The 27,114-nt window shown below is 41.4% G+C and overlaps 1 protein-coding gene across 1 annotated transcript in view; it reads left to right on the top strand.

The window, feature by feature from the left end:
- Positions 1 to 8,174: 8,174 nt before the first annotated feature.
- HECW1 (HECT, C2 and WW domain containing E3 ubiquitin protein ligase 1) overlaps positions 8,175 to 27,114 on the top strand; it is a gene marked incomplete at both ends in the record, with an annotated part of 179,193 nt that continues 160,253 nt past the window's right edge. Inside the window, 2 exons of the mRNA XM_084260642.1 lie at positions 8,175 to 8,505; positions 24,846 to 24,953. Of these exons, the coding sequence (XP_084116768.1) occupies positions 8,175 to 8,505; positions 24,846 to 24,953 (439 nt within the window). The remainder of the gene's footprint in view (positions 8,506 to 24,845; positions 24,954 to 27,114) is intronic.

The following is a 27,114-nucleotide window of genomic DNA, read 5'->3' as shown; positions in this document are numbered from 1 at the left end:
AAAGCAGCAGCAAAGGCAAGCTTTGTGGGCTTTGTAGTACTTGATAGTAGCATGTGAGAAGATCATACTGTTTATTTAGCCCTGTGTGGAAAGAACAGAGTGAAGCTGTGCAGTGTTATCTTAGTTTAAGATGTTATCATGTAGACCCTTTTATTGATTCCTTACAGTTATCTTTCTGAGATTTTATATTCATGCCATATTGCATGTTTACCTGTTCTTGTTTACCTGAAAATGTCCTTTAAAAATACTGGAGATTGTTTTCAGATCTTTTTTCTGTAACAGGTAAGTCTGATGGCATTTAATCATCTCTTGCTGTGCCCAACTGTTGAGACAGGACTGGGTTTTTACTGCTACTGCTTTAGGAGAAATTAAAAAAAAAATACTTCTTAGCTGCATTCTGTTGCAGAAACTTCCCAATGCTTTATGTAGTGAGCTGTGAGTGGATTGTCAGTGTGTCAATACAAATGTGTTGAACGTAAAGTTGTTAGTTGCTCCTAGTTAGACACAAGTAGTCTAAAATGTAGAAGGTTGGAGTGTATTTGTCTGAAACTGGTAAAATGTCATTTCTTTTTCCCACAAACTTCTTCAGTTTATATACTTGCAGGAGTACAAATCTTAGTTCTTGGAATCGTTTAATTGGAAATGTTATGTGTGTGTTTTTCAGCATGCTGCTCTTGGCTTCATTAGAGACCACTCTTTTACTTCTTCTAGAAAGAAAAGGGGAAGAAAAAAAAAAAAGGCTTTCCTAATTTTTTTCCTTTCTTTTTTTGAACTCCCAAGAATTTCCCTTCAATCACTGCCCCGAATTCCAGCTTCCATCTGTTTATGCCCAGGGGATTGTTTTAAGTGCTCTCAGACAACCTGGCTTGCTCTTGATTGTACTTTGTAGATGTGCAGGGTACCTCTGATAACTGTGCTGCGAGCTTGGGCTGCCTTATGACTAATAGGCCTGCATCGGGAATCAATCTCACCTACCGGCATCGAACCTTGCCGGGCTGACCTTGAGGCCAGCGCTCTCGTTTGGATCCTGCTTTGTGCAGTGATTTGCACATCGCCAGAGCAAAGTTAAATGTAAGAGGATACATTAACATAGCGGTACATCTACACTGGAGTCGCACAAAGGTCAGGAAATGGAAAAAACGAACTAGCTAATAACATCCATTTGCCCCATTCCTGGCTTTGATTTCCAATTAGTGTTTGTTATAGGCATAAATATATATATATATTGCCATAGATGTCTACTGTTGAGTCAAATACACTCAAAGTTCTCTAATATTTCTATGGCATACAGCCTTCACTTCAGTCCTCCCAAAAGCAGCAGTTTCATCTCTATGCTCTGTAGTATCTTGCAGGGAACAGGGTGTCAGTAGCCTGTGGAAGCCTGTGACTCCCTCATGCTATTGAATGATTCCTTTGAAGACCTGAGCCATTCCCGTGCCCCTCAAATCACAGAACCGTAGGGGTTGGAAGGGGCCTTTGGAGATCATCCAGTCCAACCCCTGTGCTAAAGCAGGATCACCTACAGTAGGCTTCACGGGATCATGTCCAGGTGGGTTTTGAGTATCTCCAGAGAAGGAGAATCCACAATCTCCCTGGGCAGCCTGTTCTAGTGCTCTGTCATTCTCAAAGTGAAGTTTTTCCTTATTCAGATGGAACTTTCTGTGTTCTAGTTGGTCCCCGTTGCCCTTTGTCCTGTTGCTGGGCACCACTGAAAAGAGTCTGGCCCCATCCTCTTGACATTCACCCTTTAGATATTTATAGGAATTGAGATCCCCTCTTAGTCTTCTCCAAGCTAAACAGACTGAACTCTCTCAGCCTCTCTTCATACGAGAGATGCTTCAGTCCCCTACTCATCTTTGTAGTCCTCCACTGGATTGTCTCCAGTAGTTCCCTGTCTGTCTTGAACTGGGGAGCCCAGAACTGGACACAGATGTGGCCTTACTAGGGCATAAGTAGAGGGGGAAGATTACCCTGCTGACTCTGCTCTTCTTAATCCATCCCATTGGCCTCCTTGTCCATGAGGGCACACTGCTGGCTCATGGAGAGCTGCTTGTTCATCAGGACTTCCAGGTCCTTCTCCACAGAGCTGCGTCCCATCAGGTATCTGATCATACAAAGTTCTCCTTGCTCTCCAAATTCTTTGGCTTCATAGCATTCTCCAGTCCCAATCTTGATTATTTTCATGTTGGGTTTTATGTTTCTAGCAAGTCAGATGCTGAACCATTTGGAGAAGATCTTTTTATAGCTCCTTGAACTATGAGGTTTTGTTTACTGGATTTGGCTGTGCTATAAGCTATACTTTTAAAAGCCCTGTTTATGCTGAGTTACGCTAACAGTTCTTGCAAAATTCACATGTCCAAAGGGATTTTTCTCACCTGATAAAGAAATAACTGCGATAGGTGGGAGCAGGCTGATGCTATGATAGCTGAAACTGTAACTTTGATTAAAGCTTACTGTTTGAACTGTGTTTCTTGCCTTTTGTGTACCCAGTTGTACTGTGCCTGCGGTGATGGAGAATGCAAATGTTCTCTTGGTTTACAATCTGCTACGCAGGTACCGTGTGTTGTGTTAGGGTGACTGTCCCTAGGCAAAGCAGAGGACATCTCTGTACTTTATTTACCTTTTCCTGGCTCTGACTTTGACAGAGGGTGAGCTTATCTTACCTGAAAGCTGCTAAGAGAGCCTCTGCGCTACAGGTGGGGGGAGCAGGTGGGGAAGAGATTGAGAGCAGGTGGTCCGTGGTGGGAGTGGACTTGGAAAAGTTATTGTGGAGAAAGGGGAGCACATCCTGCAACAAGACTTTGTCGGTGAAAAGCAGGAGAGTTTGCTGAGGAAGGACTTCATGTTTCTGCATTGAGAGCAAGTCTGGAGGGGAAGTTTCTTCTCTGTAAAGGAATGACATGAGATTCATTTTCATATCTTTACTTTCACCCAGCTTTTTTACTCTTCCACCTAATAGCTGAGTTTTCTGTCTATCAGAATTTACCTGATTCTCATTCATCCTGTAATAAAACATCTTTACAAACTGAAAGACCTTTTGGTAGGTTCACCTTCAAGTTAAGATCTGCCTCAAAATTTTGGCTTGCAGAGACTCATCACATCACCTTTTGAGCTGCTGTCTTCCTGCTTGTCTTTCTGGCTCAGCCTGAGGATTTTGCTCTAGGTGTTTACACTTGGGCTGGGACTAGCTTCTAAAAGTCTTTTGATGTTGTTTCTAATCCATTCAATTAGACCTTTCATACAGGTCATTCCTACTTATTATTTCTGTTAGTAGGTTATCATTGTTGATACACATGAAAGCTGGTCAGAAGACTTTTGCATTCATAACTTATCACTTTCACCAGCCTACCCAAATATTTTTTTTTTTTAATCTATCTTAGCTCCTCCTTGTCTCTTATAAAACACATAAGCTTTGCAAATGAAGGCTAAAAGCTTATCAGGACAACCTTCATCTCTGGTGGAGCAGCCAGGAGGCTGACTCTACATCTTATTTGCCTGTGATGTCAGACAACTACTGGCTTATTACATTTTCAGATGGATAAATATGCTACCTCCCAAGGTTCCCATCATACAAAGCTATCTTGCTGTCTTTCTTGGTACTTGCGCTGGAAATTCTGGTTGAGATGCTGCTTTCAGATATCTGAATGGCTGCATGTGCCTTACTTTGAGCCCACTGCCATGCTGGCTAATGTTGTCACCTTGTTCTCTTTAATTTCCTCATCTGCCAATGCCCCAGTGATGGGCGGTTTTTCCATCATTTAGTATCTTTGACTGTAAAACTCCATGGTATCACCATCCTGACCAGCACAAATACATCTTCTCTGATAGAGCAAGAATAGGAAGTAACAGGTGTCAATCTAAGTATCTAAAAGAGAACCGAGCTGGGTTCTTGCAAATGCTTAGCTGGGATTTATATATCCATTGCTAAAGCGTGTACTGTTCCAGCCAGATTTAAAATAATAATAGTAAAACATTGAGCCCTACAGCTCTCCAGGAGAAGTTGCTGCATGGTAGCTCTGAATCCTTTGATGAAATTCAGGTAACAATGATGGAGTGTGAGGCCTTCCAGCCAGAGGATTCTTGTCTCAGGGAGGTGGTATGGTTTTCTCGGATGGTGAAGGAAAAAGCGGTGGTGACAACAGCTCTCTGCTGCCCCAGTGCCAAACAGCAATTGGGCAAGATGAGATGTGTGAGTGTGACTGGGAGAGAACATGAGAAGAAAATCTGTGAAGTATTTTCTTAGCATTTACTGATTGCAGGTATTCTATGTGTACATTTTTGAGACCAGTTTTCTTTGCAATCAGATCTCGTCTGTCATTTCCTTTTGGCTGCTCCTTCCTACATTCCCTTGTTAGGGATTGCACTTGCATTTGGAGGGGGGAGGAAAAATCAAATTAATTTAGGATGTTTTCATTAGATGGACTCAGTGACATAAGTAAGAAGCAAATTCTGCCCTCAGAAAATCCTCCAAAAACCTCACTGTGAGCTGGGCCTTTGTGTGTCTGGTGGATCTTCAGAGGCAGAGCTTTCTAGCTTTGAAAATTGGAGGGAATGCCAGTGAAAGGTGAAAAAGTGACCCTTTAGCTAGTTTTGCTCAGCACTAAGCATTCTTTAGATAAAAACTTGTTGCCAAAGCTGTCTGTATATTAAAAAGGTCTGTTTCTGATATTAAAAAAAATAGTTACTGAATTTAGTGGAGTAAATTTTCATTTATGCTAGTGTAGATAATAGTAGAAAACCTTTGTGTTTTCTAACAGAAGTGATATTTGTGTTTTTTGACAAGATGCTGTTTTAAAAGATACATTTTCACTATATGGTAAACTGAAAACTGCTTATGTATTTACAGTATATATTATGTATGTCCAGATGGGGAATGTAAAGGGAGAGACCTTTGCATCTGCGATTTCAGGTGCTGAAAACTAAAGTAACTGGACCGTCCCTGATATAACTGAAATATTGTACCTGCCTGTCACATGAATAAGTTCAGGGGCAGGAAATAGCCCAGCAGTGCATCAGTCGCCAATGCAGCATTGGCACCTTCAACTTAGGACAAGCTCGAGCTCATGTGCAGAGTGCTCATGTGTTATGTACTTAAGTGTGGCAGGACAGGCCCTTTGAGGACAAAATGTGATAATCCAAGAGAAAAAGGTTAAAAGATGTGAGAAAACCACCTTTCCTCTTACACACATAGGCTCCTGGATCAGCAAAGGCTCTCCTCATCGCTAACCATCATACTGGGCGGTGAGGGGAGAGGGTGAGAAAGTGAAGCCTGGAGATCATTTGGAAGAGAGAGTCCATGGGGTGCAAACATCCCTGGAAAGAGTGACAGTAGAAGCTGCTCTGGAGGGACTGTTTTGAGCCAGGACAGTCAAGCTTGATCTGTTGTGCTGTTTGGTCAATGTTTGTGTGTTCTTGCTTTATAATTCACACTGTGTATGGGTGTGTATAGCGTACACAGCTCTGTACAGGGATACAGAGAATGAACATGAATCCCAAGCCATAAAAAAAAATGGTTCTTACATGCTAGGGATCAATGATGGATCAGATTGCTTCCACAAGACAGATAATGTCTTTGCAATTTTTTTTAAAGTTGTCTCCTACCAGGGCTTGGGAACTATGTGCATGCTTTAGTTGTAAGGAAAACATGCAAAACTGGTAATAAACTGGGGAGTAGCTATTTTTCCTAACCTATTTTCTACTTATTCATAGAGCCATGCTTGTATTTTGATGCCATTGTTTAATCCAGATAATTATGTGTGACTATTGTTCCATTTGTTTGGGATCTTTTCAGTTTGGGGATTTTCTTTTTAGCAGATTAATGTGTTTGTGTAGAATGGATGCTGGAAATACAAGAGACAGATTTCTGGAGAACATGGCCTTCTGGGTTGCTTTCAGTTTATACCATTTGTTCTACTGGCATTGGCATACAGGAAAATTGGAACTTATAGAATTAGAACATAGTGATGAATTTACCATTTCCATTAAAACTGTTTAAAGTCTTGCTGAAGCTGAAAAAATTAAATGTTTAAGTGCGATGTAATTTGAAAGTATGCAGTTAATTAATACTCTACATCCATTAACATTAAAAAATGAAAATATCTGCAGAACCACTACTCCCTGGAGTAGTTTGTCACCAGAAATAAAATGTCTGCCTTTGAACTGAACTGGCTTTTGAGGAGCACACTATGAGCAAAGGAACCCATGTTAATGATGCACACAAGCTAATCCAGAAGAGCAGGCTTGAGGTTCTTTGCATTGTGATCTCACCATTATACAATGAATAGTAGTTGTCTTAGGTACTGTTGTGACAGCAGATGCCTTCTTCCCTAACTGACAGAAATTCCCATCGATTTTAAATGACTGACTGGAGCCTGGTAGTCGTGTGTGCCCACAAGTGCTTCCCAAATTAGAAAATGCCCACAGCATGTGAGACCCTGCTTTCTGATTAGGAAGAAAAAGATGTCTTCTGTTTACAGGGAATATGCCTTTATACTATGAAGCAAAATCTCTTTCCAAACAGTGAATAAATGTAACTGTAAGAAAAGAAATGGCAAAACCATGATTATGTCCATAGCATATGCAACACCATGCACTTGGTACCCCCACATGCTTCCTTCCTCCTTCAATTCCTGTTTATCTGGTATGGCCTTTTGCATTATTTGCTTGTATCTTGCCAGCACTTACTATAAGGTGTGGCATCCCTGCTGGAGATATTTTTGCTACAAACCCTGTTTAATGCAGTAGGTGAGGATTTGGGTCATTGGACTGTAAGCGTTGTAGGACAGTGTCAGCAAAGTGACAGCATATTCTAAGGATACAAACATGCCAGCTCTCTGTACAGTTTTTTGTGCAACAAAATCCTAAGACACATTAATAAGCCTCTTAACTATTCAACAAAAATTGGTTTTAATAAAACATTTTTTCATGACTTACTGTTGTCCTCTGCTACTGTGGCCTTAACAAAGCCAGGGTTAATAACCACTTGGCTGGACGAAGGAGCTATGATTTTTCTTCCACTTAATTTGAGTTCAAAAGGATGATTTGACTTGTGATCCTGTGAAAAGCATTTCATAGCACACTGGAAAGCTGTCTGGTTTCATATCTAACGGACTTGACAGCATGGCTGGCAACAGACTGATAATGGAAGCCTAATGAATAATGAAAAGCTGAGTGATTGAAATAACAGAGCTGCAGGGAGACAATAGGGAAAGCTGGGATGGAAAATGGCAAAAAACCAAACAGCACAGAAGTAAGGAATAACCACTATTTTGATCAGTATCAAGGCATGTCTTCACATCCAAATTAACCCCAGTCATAACTTAAGCATTCTCCACCTGCCAGTTCACAAGAGCTCTTAACTCGTGCACCGTGATGTGTTTCGTACAAGTCATTCTTCTTGCCTTGAGTGGGGAGGGTAGGTTGGAATCTAAATAGTTTTTCCACTACTAAGACGATGACTACGCTGCAGTAGCCTCCTTGACTCCCATTAATTGTTCAGTGCATTCCTAAATTCCTGCCAGAGTGGGTATGTGTAGTATCTCAGTCTACTGCAAAAAGCAGAGCAGTAGTGAAGCAATCAGCTGTACTGAGAAGTGCTACAACTCTTGGTCTGTATTTACACGTCAGTGAAGACATCTCTATTTGGTAAACAGGGATGGCTCTGTCTTCATGCCGCTCACTCTTCAGATCTCCAGCGGAGAGGAAGAGCTCTTAATCATTGCTAACCAGTCTCTCCAGATGGGATATTGTCTCTGGGGTGACTGCACTGTAAGAAAGATTCCTCTGCAAATGTAATGAGAATTACTGGGGAGAAGACTTAACTCCAGTTGTCAAAAGTGGGAAGACTATCTCCTCGTGTTAGAAGAGAATGGCTCTAGCAGTTCGACAGTTGCAGTGTTTGTGTCTGGATGCATGTCCTGACATGGAGGAAGACACCTACTGTTGATTTCCTTACAGCCAGTTGTGGCTGAGCTTGGTTCATGTGCTTGTTGTCATGGTAAGAGCTATGGAGAAGGAGTTGGGTTAGCTCTGTGTTTCTTGCTATACCTTTCCATGCCTCTTCTGTAATGCCAAATCAAAAAAGATTTCTCGTTCTGCTATACTACTTTTCCTGAACTTTGACATCACTGAAAAATGAACAATACTATAAATATTCTCTTTTCTTTTGTCTTCTTTTGCAGAATCTGTACCAAAACAGGTTCCTGGGCCTGGCAGCCATGGCGTCTCCATCTAGGAACTCACAAAATCGGCGCCGGTGCAAAGAGCCTCTTAGATACAGCTATAACCCTGACCAGTTCCATAATATGGACATCAGGAACAATTCCCACGAGACAGTCACCATCCCTAGGTCTACCAGTGACACAGACCTTGTCACTTCAGACAGCCGGTCTACCCTGATGGTCAGCAGCTCCTACTACTCCATCGGGCATTCACAGGACCTGGTGATATACTGGGATATAAAGGAGGAAGTGGATGCAGGGGACTGGATTGGCATGTATCTTATAGGTAAGTCCTCCTTCCCCTTTGGGCTTCTTACTGCTCTTTTTTTACTTGTAAGCATTAGGGTAGTATGGGGTAATGGTAATAATGTGGTATTCAGCTCCATTGAGTGTGGTCTCCACACCAATATGCGGCAGAACTTTTTCACAGTGAAGGTGACAGAGCCCTGGAACAGGCTGCCCAGGGGGGTTGTGGAGTCTCCTCCTCTGGAGACTGGTCTGGATGCCTAACTATGCGACCTGTCGTAGGGAACCTGCTTTGGCAGAGGTTTGGACTCGATCTCTGGAGGTCCCTTCCAACCCCTACAGTTCTGTGAATCTGTCTCTAAGTGGGTTTATGTATCCAACAAGACTTGTCCCGACTTGCTGGTTGCCATCCTGGCCCTTGCTTTTTCTTCAGTAGAGATATGGGAATGCTTTCTATTGACAGTTTCTTGCAATTTCAAGTTATTTTCATTTTAAAATCATTCAGACTTTTGGAAGAAACCTCCTGTATAAAAACAGCATAAAATTTTTAGGGTTTCCTCCTGTGAGTCCTTGAATAATGACAGATGAGAGGTTTTACAAGTCAAGAATGTGAATCATTTAAAAACTCTGTGAAACAGAATGACTTCTCCTGTATAGCCAAAGGATATTTTGATATGAACAATAATTATAGACTGAGGCAGTCTGGAGTTGTCCCAGAAGGGGGGTGTGTGTTATTTTGTGTATTGGAAGCTGTTCTTAGCCATGTACATTAGCATATTTTTGGCATTTCCATTTAGTAAATCCAGCCTCACATGAGAGTAGTAAAAAATGGTTTCAATAGAGTTTTACCTGATTATTTTGCTTCAGAATAAAATTAGGGGTTTTTAAAATCTGGTTTGGTTCCTATGGAAATAGTCCTGCTGCCTAGACTGACGTCTGTGTTAACACTTTACCCTCTGGTAAATTTTGAAATGCATCCATTTCAGCTGTGTTCCTTAAAGATTAGAGGTCTCGAAAAATGTGAAGCTCTTAGATTTTACCTGAAAACCAGTGGCTTGGTAGAGATGACAGGCTCAAAATGACGTGTGTGTGTGTGTTCCAAAGGGAAATGATAAAATGCTGCCCTTACTTGTTTGGGTAAGTGTGCCTAATACTGGGAAGGTATTTCAGTTCCAATAGTAGTGTTTACCTTGCCCAATAGCAGTGTTTACCTTGCCCAAAGAGCATGCCAAAGCCAGATAAAGGATATGATGCGAGTTGGGCTTTAGTGGCAATGACAGAGGACATTATATGAGCTAGGGAGCCTGCTTTGGCAGGGGGGTTGGACCTGATGATCTCTCGAGGTCCCTTCCAACCGCTATGATTCTGTGATACTGTGATAGGGAGCTAGGGTGTTCCTTTAGAGGTTAAGACCAGAAAAGTGCTTAGAATGTTGGGAACACAGGTGTCAGTGATGCAAGAAAGGACTGGATGAGAGGTCTGAGCGTGTAGAGGAACTCTGGTGGCACAGTGTTAAGTCCTGGAAAATAAGTTCAGGGTATTGGAGCGACTGGGTAGAAGGGGAATCCAACATGTGGGTGGCTATTTAGGACACGGAGGGAAAGGAGTAGGGGTTACAGTAAGTCAGGCAGCAGTACTTGTTCCCATGAGTAACTTCATAAAATATGCTGCTTTGAAAATAAAAGTAGGCTTCTGCAGTTTAAAGGGAAAAAGACCCAGAGACCGGATTTAAAACAGACGCTCTGAAAGTAGTCTGGCTCGTGGGCCTTCACAGAGTTGTGTTTACAGTTAGGCTTGCAGTTGGGTGTTTTACTGGAACAGATGAGAAGACACAGCAGACCCAGTACTAGGCACTAAGAAATACTCTAAGCTTATTCTGCAGCAGTGCAGGCAACTCTCAAAGGAGGACTGTATTGCTTCAGTAAAAAGCAGCAAAGCATACCTTCTGGTGGTCCAGAGTCAACAGAAATCCCACAGAGCTGTTTTCTGTTGGACTCGTTCAAGCAGGTTTCATAGCTCAGACCTGGCATCAAGGCCTGTGAAGACACATTCTGATTATTTTTTTTTTTTCTGATAGGCAACCTTAATACACGAGAGTAGCTGGGGAAGAAAAATCCACCTTGCTACTCCGATGTAATTTATCCTTTCAAACTGGATGTTGCTCCAGACACCCCAGTAAATTGGAAGTGCAAATTGTAAACCTCCTGGCTGCACGCCTGGTGTTAATGGCGATAGTCAATGGCTTGTGCCAAGAAACACCGCTGCCAAGTGAAAAGTGAATGGTGTCTAGCCCCCAAGAAACCAGCAGCTGATCCTTGGTATCTTTGAAGGTGTTTTGTCTCCAGCCTCTTGGGTTCCCAATCTAAGGAACTGAGGAAGTAGCAGGCAGCAACACTCTTGTTCCTTTTTTCTCTTCCCTCCCCATCTTCCCCCTCTTCCCCTCCCAAAGCCTAATGCAAGCTGAGATTTGGTGTTTTGGTTTCCTTAAAGAAAGCACACGGTAGACTGAATGAAGATCACTTGGCTTTTGGTATGTGTTTGACACAGAAAACATTTGCGAGTGTAGGAAAGTGACTGGCACTATGGCTGCATCCACATTAATGTTGTAGGGGGAACCAGTATGAATGGGTCAGTTGAAGCAACAGCTGCTGTGAGTAAATCTGGGGGGTTTGGCTTTAGAGCAGCCTGGTACCGAATGCCTTTGAATCACTAGTGCATGTTTCAGCCCTTCAGGGCTTCATAGACAGGACAGAATTTAATCTGTGTGCCCAGAGATCATTGCACGGTCACTTGGATAACAAAGTGGGGACAACTGGAAGGATTCTTCCAAAAGCACACTGCTCACCTGAAATAAAATTTGCTACATCCTGTATTCAATGTTTATGACCCAATCCATGGAGGTGGGAGATCCAGACATCCTGATGGCTTAGATTTCTGCATGCATTGGCACAGATTTTCCGAGCCTGCAGTCCTGCTCAGAGAGGAAACGTTCCTGGCCTTGTGGGCATGACCTTCACAATGTAACCTGATATATGACTATGTTTTGAATTAGCAGCCAGACTGGATCAAGAGAACCAAAGAAACTGAGCTTTCCCCCGTCTGCTCAATAGAGGATTAGTGTTGAAACCTATTATTGCCACTTGCATGGCAGCACTGTTAACTATTGCATTGCTGCTGGTCGCTCTAGAGTTTGTCTCAAAGCCAGCTCAGGGATACAGCCCAATCCTTTTTGTGATCATTTGGGTTGGTGAAATTGGAGCTGAAAGGTTTGAATGTGGCAGTACTTTAATATAGCAGTGGGTCATGAGAACAATGAGAAATTATTTTTGTCCTTGGAGTATCAGGCAATGTGCTGTGGATTTTCTGTAAAACTCAGCGTGGGAGCATTAGAGTTATTTTTTTTCTTTTGTCTTGTGGGAGCTCCTGGGCATTCCAGGAAGGGGCTATACAAAAGCAGAACAGAAGGCACTTCTCACCTTATAGGGGTTTAATTATTGTAGTTGTAGTTGTCTAGGAAATTTGTCCAAATAATTTTATACGAGTGTTGGTTTTGAAATGCATAAAACTTAGTCTGCTCTCACCACCACTGCCATCACTAAAATTTTGATGACACCAAATAAACTGCAGGCTTCAGAACAAAGATGTTCCAAGTCTGGGAAAATACAGATGGTATAAAAGGCTTCCAAAACATAAGGAGCAAAAGTCCTGTAACTCATTTGTTTTGATACTATAGGGCATTTTGGGATGCTATTCAAAGGATAAAGTAGCCTGGAAGAGGAGTGGAGTCCTGTCTATAGGGAAAATCTGACTGCTTGCTCCTCATATGGAGGACCCACAGCTCCTTTTATCAAAAGATATCTGTTTTTCTCCTCTTCGATCCATGTGCACGTTCCTAAGGGTGTTGTAGTAGTTTAACCTCAGCCAGCAATGAAGCCGCACACAGCAGCTCTCTGACTCCCCGTACATTGGAATGGGGGAGGGAATCAATGAGTGAGAGAGAGAGCTTGTGGGTTGAGACAAAGACAGTTTAAGCAAAGCAAAAGCCACAGGTACAAGAAAAAGCAAGGAATTCATTCCTCACTTCCCATGGGCAGGCAGGTGTTCAGCCATCTCCTGGAAAGCAGGGCTCTGTCATGTGTAATGGTGACTTGGGGAGATGAACGCCATGACTCCGAGCATCCCCTTTTTTCTTCTTCCCCCAGCATTATATGCTGAGCATGATGTCATGTCATGGAGTATCCCTTTGGTGAGTTGAGATCAGCTGTCCCAGCTGTGCTCCCAACTTCTTGTGCACCCACATCCTCCTTGCTGGTGGGGTGGTGTGACCAACAAACAAGGCCTTGGCTCTGTGCAAGCACAGCTCAGCATTCATGAAAACGTCCCTGTTATCCACACTGTGTCCAGCACATATCCAAATCATGGCCCTATACTAGCTACTGTGAAGAATTAACTCTGTTCAAGCCAAAGCCAGCACAGCCAGCCAATTGGGAAACAGGTGCTGCGGAAGTAGGTAAAAGCTGTATTGAGAGTTGCTTGTTAGAATTAACTTCCTCATAGCCTCAGGAAATGGTCACACTTTAACCATGTTGATCTCTTGTAAAGCAGTGTAAAAAATGGTGGTCACATGTCTTGTGGCAAAAAAAATGATGAGCTTTTCCACCCTGTAGCTGCATGAAAACATGCATACCCACCTAACTGATTTTGATGAATGGCCATAGAAATACCTCTTAGTTGAAGGGAGAATAGTAAATGTTGACTCTTTAAAATACAGAAATTATAACTTAAATGCATTGGAAGATTAGCCATGGTAAGATGACCCAAAATTATGGGAATTAGAAGAATAAGCCTTTTTGGGTGTCTAAGATACATAGTGCCTTTGGGAGTAGGAATTATGTTTCATTTCTGCTAAGACTGAACTCCAGAGATGTTTTAACTTTCCCTTGTATATACCATATATTAGCTCAGAGCAATGCAGGGGAACATCCAAATTCCATAACAACTCACCTGAGACGTGCAATTGCCTTTCCACAAGAGAGCTACAGGATTATGAACATCAGCAGTCTTTCAGAAACATATCCATAATAAAAAAATACACTTAAACACTGAAAAAGTGTTCTCTCGTAAATGTGAACATAATACAGCTCTGTTGCTATTGAAAAACATCCAGAATTTGAGGTTGTTTTGAAGAAAAGTTATATGTAAAGAAAATGCATACTGGAGGGAAAAAAGTTTAAAATTTAATTTATGAATAATGAAGATAGCTTGCATTTTTTTTAATAAACTCATTTAGTGACAACTGTGAGATAGATGGGTTATTTACAGTTATTTATCTCAAAGTTTTCTCTTTCTCTGTTACCTCATTTACTACTACTATTTGCTATAGTAAAAGCCTCCTAGATAAATTAATACAGACTGCTGGCAGCTGCATGTAGATAAAGAACTATCTTACAATTACTGCAGTAGCATTTTAGCTGCTACTAGATTTCCTTTCTGTCATCATCTTCGTATCTGAAATAGAGTAGCTAATGACAAATGTTTAAACCAGACTTTTGTTTGCTCCAGTGTCTGTGCTTGCTGATGTAGGTAATTTATCAGGGCTAACGTGATCCTCCTCGCATGCAATTGGCTTTTTTCTTTCAGCATTTCCTTATGGGAAATCAAAACATTATCAAAGGCTACTTTTGTTAAAAGTGTCCTCGTACAAAATTTGGTAGGATCCAATTTTGGATCCATATTTGGCTTTTGACAGAGTAGTTTCCCTCACTTAGATAAATAGAAGAGTCTTGGCCTAATCAGTGACAGAAGTTTAGCTTTAAAGCAACATGTTCTCTTATTGTTTTAGCCTTTGATATTATTTCTATCCAAAAAATGCAACTCACCATCACCTGACAAATCTAATTTTTTTAAGCTATTAAATTAGTAGCAATTTAAACATCTACTTAAACACTTTCCGGGTTGATTTGAGGTTCAGAGGGCCTTGTGCTGTTGTTTTACCCACTGAGGCAAGCGGCAAGATCTACGTTTTTCCTGCCATCAGGCTTGGATGAGAACTTGTTTGTAGGGCTATTTTACTCAGCATCCAGTGGGTATAAGCAGAGTGTGTCACAAATTGTCAAGTGGAGACGGAAGATGTTAGTAACTGTCGTGCACGTGTAAGGCTAGGAGTTGCAGGGCCCGCCATTGCAGCTCTAATCCCCAATTCAGCCTCTCTGCATTTAGATGGTTGCTCCACCTCTCTGCTTCAGCTGTAAAACAAAACTCTTCCCAGTGTGCCTTTTTAGAGTGAATTTTGTTGATGTTTGGATTTCTTGTGGCCTGGGGTAACTCATCTTACGAGTCCTTTTACAGCATTTGGGAGAGACCCTTGTTTCTGGTCTTGTGGTTTCTGAGTAGGTCACATCTTGTAGTTGGGTCTTTTGCCAGGCTGGGGACGGCAGCCACGGCAGGTTGTGAACACCTCAGCAAGTTGAGTTTTGTCTGACACCCTGCAAATCCTGCTCCATCTGTAAAACATCAACAGAGGTGCCCAGTGGCCAGACAGCTTTCACTAAGCACAGCACTAGTTATTTTGGGAACAAAAAGTGTCAGAGGAGCAAACCTGTCATTAAAAAAGAACAACAAATGCCTGCAGAAGCTGCTGAAGAGAGGGGATATTAGGCTTTGGCAGATACATTAGTGCAGCGGTATCAGTTCTTTGTTCCAATATGGCTTTCCTTCACTTGTCTCTCTTCTATCCAGTGAGAATGACTTCCCTTTATTAGGCTGAGTTGCTTTTTGCCATTCCCAATTCTATATCTGGTAATGACCGCTCCTGCCAGACGAAACCAGGGCATGTCATTTCCAGACCCACCAAGTATGACATGAATGAAGTTAGGTTTTGCCTCGGTTTCACCCCTTTACAAGTAGATACAGCCAATGCTTAAATGCAACCATCTCTGAATATTCCCAACACGTATGTCTTCTGACCCATTCTCCCTTTCAGAACTTCCAAGGATAACCTCTGTCACTTGTGTAGTGTTCACTATCTCAAAAAGACTCCTGTTAGAGTAGTTAGTGCAGTGGAGGTTTGCTTTATAGTCTTTTAGGGAAGTCATAATAAAGAAACCTGTAGGCTGACAGTTCTTTTCCTTAAGTACCTTCACTATGCGGTAGAGGTGTTTACTGTGTGCCAGAAGATTCCTGTTTTCAGATGATATTTTTCCATAAAATAACAGCTATGGTGGTATGAATCTCTAGGTGAACGGGTGGAAGAGTTTTTCACTTCAACTGTCACCCTGAGTATCAGGAGAGGGGAATAATGCGGACAAGGGAGTACAGCAGCCTCATGCCGTCTTGGTGATTCCCAGGGTCCTTATGCCTTAAAACTGCTTCTGCACTTTCCAAGGAAGACAAGTATCACTGTGTAGCCCAGACTAATAATGAAGCCAGTGATGATCACCCAATAAAGCATTTCTGAAGTAATCAGTGGAGAAGATTGGTGCACCAAAACCCAGGTTTTGGCTTCAGTCCAGCAAAAGGAGTGTAATCCATGCAGCGCATTCAGAACACTGGCTGGGTAGAATTAATTATGGCAGAAACAGTGGACAGCATAAACATAAAACTTTTGGCAGGGTAAGGCTTAAAGCAGAAAGATCTGTTCTGTAGAGGTTGAAAAGCTAGCCCTGTGAATTTTGAAGGTTCAGCATGTGGTTTTCTTCTCTTGCTTTTCTAAACCAAACTAAATCATTCCCATTCCTTAGTGTTTGTAACACTTAAACACGCTGTTCGTACCATTCAAATATTCCCTTGCTGCCCTTCACAACTACTGTAATGACTGTGTATGCATTTAGCTTTTGTAATCTTCCTCCTCCATTGATCTCTCCAGCCCTAAAGACATTTTTTCCTTGCTGAAGATCTTCCACTGTATAAGCTTATAATTGAATACCATTCTTCAGATAAAACCACTCCAGATTCTCAAAAGATTCTTTGCACTGTGGTGCTTCAGTGCATACATTTGAGTTGTGTTTGGGGTGTTTCTTTTGTGATGTATCAGGTCACAAATGCCCGTCTAATTTGCTGTCTGCTGTTATGTCTTTCAACATTGCTAGAAGCCCATTTTTCAAATACTGCAAATTATTTTCCCCTCCATTATGTAATGAACGTTGTTAACCTGGACAACTGTCATCCTTGTTCACATTTCAGATTTTCCTGTGTCCCTTTATATCATGTCTTTATATTGCCGTGGGCCTGCAGCATCTCCTATTTTAATCTCCTCTATCAAATTTCATGCGTGTGCTGTTTGCTCCTAATCCTCATTTTCCAAATTGCACTCTAATCAATGGGGAGGCTTCCACCAACTGAGAGAACTTTGGAACATTTGTTATTAAAAGAAGCAAACAAAACTCTTCAATGTTATACCTCACCACATATCTTCAGTTTTTCACTACTAAGACCATCACGATTGTCTCTGTTTGGATTCCTCCCTCTCATCTCTAGTTCCACATGCAAGCTGGTTGTCATTAAATGTGGAGAAGTTTGTGCAATACATAGCTAAAGTGTATCTGTTGCTGTACTGAAACCCAGATGTGGTCCATCTGTGGTAATGAGAATAAATCTGGAAGAGCGGAAGCCCTTCCTTAAAGTCTGTAGCTGGGAATGGTAAAGATGAAGTGGCGGTGAGAACTATTTGACTACTATGGTAGTATCATGCTTTTAAGGGTATGTAGAGTGAAATAACTCCAGCATTACTAGATAAATGTCCATACCAATGCAATCCAATAGCTGTTGCTGGTCTTATATCCCCCACAAGCTGTTGTTCATAGAATCTTTAAGGTTGGAAAAGAACTCTAAGATCATCAAATCTAACTGTCAGTCCAATAACACCATGTCACCTAAACCATCTCCTAGAGTGCCATGTCTACACAATTTTTTTAACACTTCCAGGGGTGATGACTCCACCACCTCTGTAGGAAGCCTGTTCCAATGCCTGACCACTCTTTCAATGAAAAAAAAAATTCCTAATATCCCATCTAAACCTCCCCTGATGCAAATTGAGACCATTTCTTCTCATCCTATTGCTGGTTATTTGAGAGAAGAGACCAACCCCTGCCTCACTACAACCTCCTTTCAGGTAGATTCAGAGAGCAATAAGGTCTTCCCTCAGCCTCCTCTTCTTCATGCTAAACAACCCAAGTTCCTTCAGCTGCTCTTGAGCTCAGCTCAGCTCTCTGCTTTCCTCATTCTGATTGCATTTTCAACAGAAGACTTGTGATTATTGGAGAGAAATGGTTGTGTTGGAGCACAGATCATAAATACCTCATGGAAGAATAGGGACAACTGTCATCAGCTCCAGCACTGATTATCCAGAGGCTTCACCATTGCAGGGAAGGAGAAAGAAATCCCTCAAGTGCCAGAGCTCAGACTCTGAGTGTGGTTAGATCAAGTGCAGGACAGTGAGGAATAGCTGGATCCACAGATATTGCAGAGCCTTCTGAAAACCCATAGGTGTATCAGCCCCAAGATTTAATAGGGTCTCAATAACTGGAAGTCTTGTTTGGATTTTTTTAATGCTGATGGTGTAATGAAAAATCAAAATGATACGTCCCAGCAGTAATTTGGAGGCAGCAGAAGTGGTAAAGGATAATGTCTTATGTAACTCTGAACGTAAACTAGATTTCAAAAAGTAGAAGTGTTTTGCTGAAAGCTGTCACTCTTTGATTTCGAGAGCAGACAACAAATGACCTTTTTGCTTCAAGTGTAATTCTTTCTGTCACCACACTGCTTCAGATTGGGTGGTTCATGTTTTAAACCTACCATGCTTGCCTCCTGCTCACAGTGACCAAGGATTGTTGCAACTTTGCCATCTTTATCCCTGTTTTCTTACAGTTTATGCTCTTTTATCTCCCTGTTTTCCTTTGGTCTTTCTCTTGCCATGTCTTTTTCTTACTGCTGTTCTCCACTCATCGTTCCCATTTTCTCCGTCCCAATTTAGTTTTCTTTATCTGGGTACGATTTTGTTAATTTTGCTCATTTTTGTGGGATTAAAATGGAACCATTTGTGCACTTGAAACAAAGCATATGTGTAGTTCTCAGATCTGACTTCAGCACCAATGAAGGATTAAGCCCTTGTTTTCCAGAACTCTTCTCCCTAAGAAGCTACAGAAGGAGGGATGCTAGCTGTAAATTGCCACATGTTAATTGCCTGCATCAGAAATTGGCAAATAGATTAACAGCGAAGTTTCGATCCATGTTAGAGCTTGATCCATAGCTGTTGAAGTCAGTGGAAACGTTCCAATCAGCTCCTACAGCAACAGCCATTATTCATGATTTTTTTTTTCCTTTTACTGTAGTATCTTTGTAAATAAGAAATTGGTATCGATCTCCTGCGTACGCATCTCATGACTAGCTGCTCTCCTGCAGAATGCTGAACACTTGTATTCCACAACTCCTTGGAAGCTTGGCTTCTAAGGCCTGGGTTTTCTAACACTGAAGGGTTGCAAAAGGAGGCACTGGCACAGCCTCCTGCAGCTCGCTACAATCTGCACTTGTGAATTGTAGAGGCTGCTGTCATTATTTTGTGTTCTCCTTCAAGTGATAAATTGGGTGGTAAGAGAAGAAGCAGCAGACATAGTAAGCTTATCCATGGCTTACTCTTGTATTATCTTGCAAAATAACTTTATTTTATTGATATTCTGTGCTTTACAATGTCTCTTTCCTGCAGCTTTCTATGCAAATTGCAAAACAGATCAAGCAGAGCTTGGCTTTTTGTGCAGAAAATGATTTTTGGAAGTATTTTGCTAACTATCTTCGTATGTCATTATAGTACAGGCATGCATATTGACCAAAAGCACTTCTAAATTTCACGCTAAAGCAAATTTGTTTAGCTAAGGACTGTAAGTCCTTCTGTAACTTCAGCAATACAGCATTTCTTATTCATAAAGTAACAAGACATGAAGTGTAGCTTCTATTTTTACACAATAATTACATTAAGTTTATATTATATTAGATAGAGAGCCAGTATTGTAACATATAACACTAAATCAAATTAGCAATGGGTAAAACTGGACTAGTGTGCCAGGTTTGGGCCCCTGTCTTATGCTAATTATTTGCTTCTGTGAAGGTAGGCTAGGTTATTCCAAATTTTGTAGTTACTCTTCCCGGAGAAAATGAAAAGATAGGCTGATCATATTTATCAGCAAAATACTGTTTGAGAAAGGGAGTGGGTTTTTCATTTCTTCCTCTTAACTAGAACCGAAGTAGCTGAAAGGGTCTCTTACCTATTTGTAGTTTGAACTCCATCAGTCCTTCTGAGGAAGACATACTGGCTATCTGTTTGCTGCTTTGTGGGACTTTCAGACAAGGTTTCAAATACAGAGGTCCTGTCTGTTCAGTGGAGGTTGGTGACAGTGCTTGAAGTCCTCATTATATTTTTTACAGATCTTTTTTTTTTGGGGGGGTTCCCTGATTCCTCTGAAGAACAGTATGCTTTTTGTTGATTGGTTGCTGTCCTTCATCCAAAAGATAGCTGCCTTTGGTGGCCTTGGTACTTTATCTATATGTAGAGCTTGTGAACTACATTGGGCTCGCTCAACATGGAAGTGACAGCACAGAATGTTTTTAGCAGTAAGAGGCTGTGCTTGGGGGTATCTGGTTTGGTGAGGACAAGCAGTCCGCCACAATTGCTGCTAGTTCCCAAAGCACTTGCTGATGTTTGTCTTCTGTGTGCCTTGGTCCTGCTGGCTACTGCTCAGGGCTCGGCTGCCTGGTCATGCATTAGCTTCTACGTTTCCTCAAGGGACTGTGTGAGATGCAGGAGGTCTGGTGGATGCTGCTCCCATCACAAGGCAGTTTTACAAGTCTGCAGCCACCCTCCCTCTCACCAGCAAGAAGCAGGAGAGCAAGGGATGCAGAGAGCAATGTCTGCTGGCGCTCTGTCTCAGCTGCTCTAAACATTACTGTCTCTAGTTCTGGAACCAGTCAATGTTCAAAGGGCAGCACATCCCAAAAACACCTTCACTTGGCATTTCCCTTAATTAGGTACCTGTTTACCATTCAGGAAATGAAGTCACAAATCTGTGAGCGACTGTAAAGTGTCTGATTTTTGTCCAAGCAGGGCCAAACAGAGACCACACAGTGGATGGCCAGCTAAGCAGAGAACTAGTTTAAAGGTTAATCTCATTTCAAAAATAGAGGGAGGGAGATCCATTACAATACTTCATTGGAAAAATGTCAAAAGCCATTAGCTGCTGGCTGAAATATATGAAAGGGAGCAGCATTAACTCCGCTCTTCACTTTATGTAGAGGTGAAACGAAGCATTTCACCATTTACCTTCGGGAATTAAGATGCAGCGTGTTTTTAAGGTCAGTTCCTTTGTTATAGGAATCCTCAGTAGCAATATGAAATCAAATTTGTTTTACTTTGTACATATACTTTCTCTCTAACATTCCATATCATGTATTCACTTACGTAGGGTATGAGTGATGTATACAGGCATATATGTATATATGTAGTGCGCTAAACATCTGTGTGTTTCACGTGCATGATTTTCTTTGTCAGTATGTTACACACATAATGTCTGTGTTCCAGGAATAGCATGCCTGGAATAGTAACACCTGCCAGCTAAAACAGGTCGATTAAGTGTATTCATACATTCCAACCTCCTGACCAGTTTCAACTACAACTATTTTTAACTTGCCGGGGGATATTTCTTTCTTATCTTTCACCTTCCAAAAATAAATCCCTTCAAAAACTGAAAGGGAAAAGTTTCTGTTTTGGACCTGCACGTATCTTTCTAGAGCTAAAATTTGCCTGGCTGAAAATCCCAATGGACTGAAATTTCTACTGGGCTAAAAATAAATTTTATTTCTGTGGAAAGAGGAGGTCACTAGCCTCTCAAAAGAGACAGGGCTTATTTACATCTGGCCATGAGAAGGACCTATATACTGGATTTTTAAGTCATGGCATTTGTAAGTATGTTTTAATTACAAAAATATTTTTATACATAAAGGCTCTGCTGCTTCTACATGGGGTGACCTGCATATTGCAGAGTTCCATAAAATTTGTTAAAATAAAGGTATTAAAATACCCTTTCTACTGCCTGAGCCGGTGTTTCACCAGTGTCTGCTGTCCATGAACTGTGTGCGCACGACTAGCTCTCTATGTGTGTGTATCTCTTCCCTGATGCTCTTTCTGACCTGACCTTTTGCTCTGGATGCTGTCCTTCCCGCATACCCCCTTCTCTTGCCTCCATGGCAGGCAAGATGCTACTGGTTGGGAGCAGCTGGTTCGAAATTTCCTGTGGTCTCACCTGTCAGCTATAACCATAGACTGGCTTGCTTATTCCTTCCTCCTTTTTTGGGAGGGGAGGAATGGGGGGTGGGGGGCGGGTCTTCTACCTTGGACATGCAGATGGAGAGTGGTCCTTTTTCTCAGCCTGGTTTTCCAGGCTTCCTGCACATTTCCCACAAAAAGGAGGAAAGGGCTTTCTGCAATCATCCCCACTGGCTCAGTCAGCGACCGGAATGTGATTTGGTTTGGGTATGGGCATATGTCGACATCTCTCTCAAATTAGAGAAATGGCGTGACGCAGAGTTCACACTGCCTTTGTGCCAGCTGTGGGAAGCAGACAACAGCCAATGCAGTGCAAGTGCCAGCTGGCCCCCACAGATACTATGTATGAACACAGCATTTAAATCTGATTCTGGGATCTCTTATGCCACTAAACTCTGGCCTAAAATGTCTCTTATTTCTTAAGCAGAGCCATTCAGTCTGGCTCAGCTAAGCTTCCTTAAGCAAGCATGGTATTTTATAAGCAGTATATCCTAAGGATCAGTAATTACCCATGCATCTTAATAACATGGCAGGCACTGGAGCATCTCCAGCAGCTTACAGAGACTAAATATGACAAATAAACGTCATGAGTGATGAAGCCAGAGAGCAGCATGCCTGAGCTGAGGGATGTTCTCTGTGCCCTGCCAGGATAAGGGGATGGGCAGGGTTCCCAGGTTCCATCTCAGTACAACATTTCAGTATGAAGTGTCTTTCCTGCCAAAGCAAGAGAGACAGTCCATAGGTTTAAATCTCCTCGTGTGTATACAAGTGTTTTCACTTCCACAGGAAGATGAGGGTAATTCTGGATAATCTGTATCCAGGATGGTCCTTTATTCTGAAGGTAGTCATTACTAAGACAAAGCTCTGAGAGGAATGGTGTGTACTTATCTGACCTTGTTTTTTATATAAAATTTGGCATTTAAAATGCCAACTATACAACCAGCTATAAAGAACAGAGGAAGAACAGAAATCACACTAGAGAATTGTACTGGTGAAGGGGTTACCGCCGAGATGTACTATGTGAATGTGCTGACAGATTTCCCCTTCAATACAGAGCATGAAACACAGCTAGTGAAATAATCACTGACAATTAGCAAGCCAGCAAAGGGAAAATGTATTGTAGATAGCATTGCCATTTATAATTATCCATTGCAATCATTAATGATCTCTTTAAAAGGATTTCAGTTGCAAATCCCTCAAGAGGGTGGCACCAAAGAGCTCAGCATTGGTAGCTCACTCGCCTTTCTCCCTTGAGAGCACAACTGTGTAACACCAACTGGACAACATTGGCCATCTGCCTGCTGCTTTATTCTTTCACTGAAAGTGTGATTCCTTTCAATTTAGAAGTCTACTGTGGTTAATCTTTGTGTATGTATATTTTAATAATAATGTTAGTCTTTGAGTGTCTTGGCTGTGTCCATTGGGCTGCCTCGTCTGTGCTGCATTTGGTCACAATGTTAATCCATCCTCAGGCATGGTATTCCTTGTTGCATGACATCATCTTTTTTTTTCTTGTTGACCTACAGATTAACGAAGCAAGCATTTCACTGTGTTTGCAACAGATATACGTTAACCTTGGATCGAGTGGTTCACATTTTTCCTTAGCTTTTAGGGTGACTAAGAATTGTAACTGTCTTCAGAACCAGGTCTCAGCACCAACACAACTTTGTTTCTGTAGCAAGATTGAGTTGATTAAAGTGCATTTGTATGAATTTCTGTTCAAATTAAAACTGCCCTCATTGCTGAGAGGAAAAATCCACTATGATGCTGGCTGGTCTCTGCAGGTAGAGATCACCACCTTTTGCTTTGGCAGGGCACAGATGCGTAATCCCTTTCACGTCTCTGAAGCCAGAGCTCTGAGGCCCCATCCAGACCCATCCTGAGTAGCTGTGTCAGCTGCTTGAGTTTGACGCCATTTTGGGCTCCCACAGGCCACTGCCTGTGAGTCCTGCTCCCCTCTGACAGGCTGTAAATATCTCCATATGTCTATTTTATTTTTGCTGTGCTGTATGTATTTAGTGATGATCGAAACCGTAAGTGCTGGCCTGGTACAGAGGCAATATGTGCATTTTCGTCAGCTTGAAAGCCCAGCATAAGCTACCAAGTCAGTGAACATGGCCCCAAGACTGCAGTGCAATCTCCCTGGCTGATTTTTAAGCTCTTGTATAGAAGAGGGTCAAGAACCAGGCCCCTGCCTGGAGACCGGGATGTGTTTGCCCACATCTATGCTGAGTAGGTCTTGCAGCTTGGTCTGCAAAAAAGCTTGTGAAAGCAGTCTAAAATGAGACTTGGAAGCAGACTAAAAATATTTTCAGGTGGACAACCATAATGCCACTCACTCCCCAGGCTTGTTATCCGCCTGCCTTTGTTTTTAAATTTACATGCAGCCCTGTGTGTGCAAGGTCATTGCTTGCTCTGCCTTGGTTTTTGGCAACTTTTTAGAGATTATTCATTTTTATAGATTACTCTGATTTCTCTGAGGATCAGCTTGGTAGTCTGACAGCTGCTAGGTGTCTCAAAATGCTGTGAGGGAACAGTGTTCTGTTGTCAGCCATTTGGTTTTGAAGGCCAAGAGCTGTGAAGGCACCCAGCGAGTGGGATTCTTCAAAAATAAATATCCTTCATGCTACACTGCAAAAAATAACCACAGTTTGATTCAAGTGAGTGTAGTATAGATGCCTACACATAACTATTTTCTGTGGGGATTTTTTAAGGGAAGAGTTGGTGCAAAGGTGGGATTGTTTTTTGCTACCATACTCTCTTACAGGTAGATAATTATGTTTAATTAGATTGGGGTTCAACCCTGCTAAGACAGATGTTTAGATAGTCAAGAATTTTGTAGATATGTATTTTTAAAACTACATTTTAGGAGAAGCTGTGATGTTTAAGAAGAGCTGCACTTTTAAAATATACAGAAGGCTGAAAAAGCTAATTTCTCAACATGTGGTGCCAAGCTGTCTAGCAGCTCTAGTATGTTCTGTCAAGCCAAAGGCCTATTTTTAAACTGACTCTCTGCTATGCGTGTTGTCCAAACGGGTGCTTGATGACGAGACTATTTTCTTTGTTTATAGATGAGGTCCTGTCCGAAAACTTTCTGGACTACAAGAACCGTGGTGTCAATGGCTCTCACCGTGGTCAGATAATCTGGAAGATTGATGCCAGCTCTTACTTTGTGGAGCGTAAGTATTTTTCCAACCCAATTCATTCACTGTAGAAAGATAATTGATCTGCTTAAATCGTTCTTCTGATGTTTGTATGACCAATATGTCCTTCAAGAAAGGCCAAAAATATTACCAAAATCTTTGAATGTATTGAGAGGAACCGAAACATTTTATGGAGTAGAAAAAACACAGTTATGAATAATTTTTAATCTATTTGCTGTTATTTGGGCTATATCATTAGTAATTAATTAACTTTAATATGGTATTAAGGAAAGGAGGAATTTTGGAGTATAATCTTACTCCAGGAAGATTCACACTGACTTTTAATTGGAAGACTTCATGGTTCATCTGGCTTCCACCAGATTCATGTGGATTCAGAATTAAAAAGGGTTCTGATCAACATTTAGTCTGATAAAAGTTTAACAGTATATAATTACAGCAAGGTACACTGATTTCTGAATTAATTGTTGCTCATTATATTCATATATTACACAAGGCATCTGATGCAATGCACTGTAATTCTTTTCCCACCCCTTAGCAATCAAAATACAGAAATACTGTATGCAAATACAGTATGCAATACTGTATGCAAATGCATATGTATCTTGTACAGCAAGTTAATGTTTCCAGTCGCAGCTGTCCCACATCCCTGACCAAAAGGCACATTTCCTTCCTCTTTTTTCAAAGAGTTACCATGTGTTAGTGTAAGCAGAACTCATGGTTGTATTTGGAGAACAGAAATAAGATTGGGCTGAGGTCTGTATCAAGAGATCAGTCTGTGGTGAAAGATCTAATGTGTCCTTAAGGAGGAGTTAGGTATGAAGAAGCCTAACATGAAACAAATCCAGTTTTTCAATTGTACTGAATGTTTCCAGTGATCTACCTTAGCCTGCTGGGCAAAATTCAGAAGTTTTGTAGAAATATATGTAGACCATATGATAGTCAGGTATCTGTTCAAGACTGAATTTGAGAGCAATCAAGGGAATCTTTGCTATAACCTAAATTCTGAAGGATTGGAAAGGATATGGGATATCTTGATGAGATTAATCTAGGATTTTGACCTTAAGCAAGGATGCCACATGCAGAAATTTTACAGATACTGAGTCCTAGAAACAGGAGTATTGCTGATGGTATGTAATTTCTAGTGTTGAGTTAAATTGAGGAAGCTGTTCCTTAGAATTAAGGGAGCTGCTGAAATATATACAGAACATACAGAATGCTTATGTCCTGTGTTTTGAAAAATATGTTTATGGGAAATAGTTTGATCTGTAAAAACACTGGTTTTAGTTATCCTGGTTTAGGGGCAGAAATATATTACAGGGTCCAACCCTCTAATTCACAGCCGATTCTTTGAGCTATGGTTACTAATCCATGAGGCTGATCTTGCTTTCTTTTAGCTGTTAGAACAGCGCAGGGAGGAGATACAAAATCACAGAACTGGGGTTTGAAGAGGCCTTAATACCTCTGCTTATTGAGGAAGGGTGGAAGTTGGACTGGGCTGCCAGCTGCTTTCCTGCCTAATCCACAACAAAAAAAACAGACACAATGTGAGAAATGCTTAGGAAAAAGCCTCTTCAGGTGGGCCACATTTCATTAAGGACTCAACGGCACAATGAATTATGTCAGCTTAATAAGTTGCCCCATTAGCTGAGACATATTAGTTGTTAATTCTTCACTTGCTTTACTGGAAGAAAATGCAGCTTAACATAACCATCCTTCACTGGTGCCTAAAACTAAGTGGTATGACTAAGCCCACGCTTGGTGAGTTACTACCTCTTGGTAATTTGTTATGCTGCCATCATTAGGTTGTGAATTTCAGCCCTGAGATTATCTACCAGGCACTCACTCATCAAGGACAAATCATTGCCCTGTCCAGAATTAAAATAGGACAAAATGAAGTAGGCAGTAGTAAATAACAGGACATGTGGATACTCTTAGAGCCACTTGACTACTGAAGTGGGAAGTTAAAGCAGTGAAGAATGTTGGTGTGATTTGTATATACCTAAGGGTATATTTGAGGGTTCCTGCTCATTGCTGAGACTTATATATGAAAGTACACAGCTTTGCAGTTGATTAAATGTTATGTTAAAAACCACATAGTCTGAAAACCTAATGTATTTTCTTTCCAAAGACGATGGTGTAAATCACGTTCCTCCTGACTTTTATTTTCTGGACAAAG

The sequence above is a fragment of the Gallinula chloropus genome (genome assembly GCF_964237585.1).
Source record: "Gallinula chloropus genome assembly, chromosome: 2".
NCBI classification, from domain to species: domain Eukaryota; kingdom Metazoa; phylum Chordata; class Aves; order Gruiformes; family Rallidae; genus Gallinula; species Gallinula chloropus.
The sequence above is the reverse complement of the archived record's forward strand: the minus strand, read 5'-3'. Positions and strand labels throughout refer to the sequence as shown.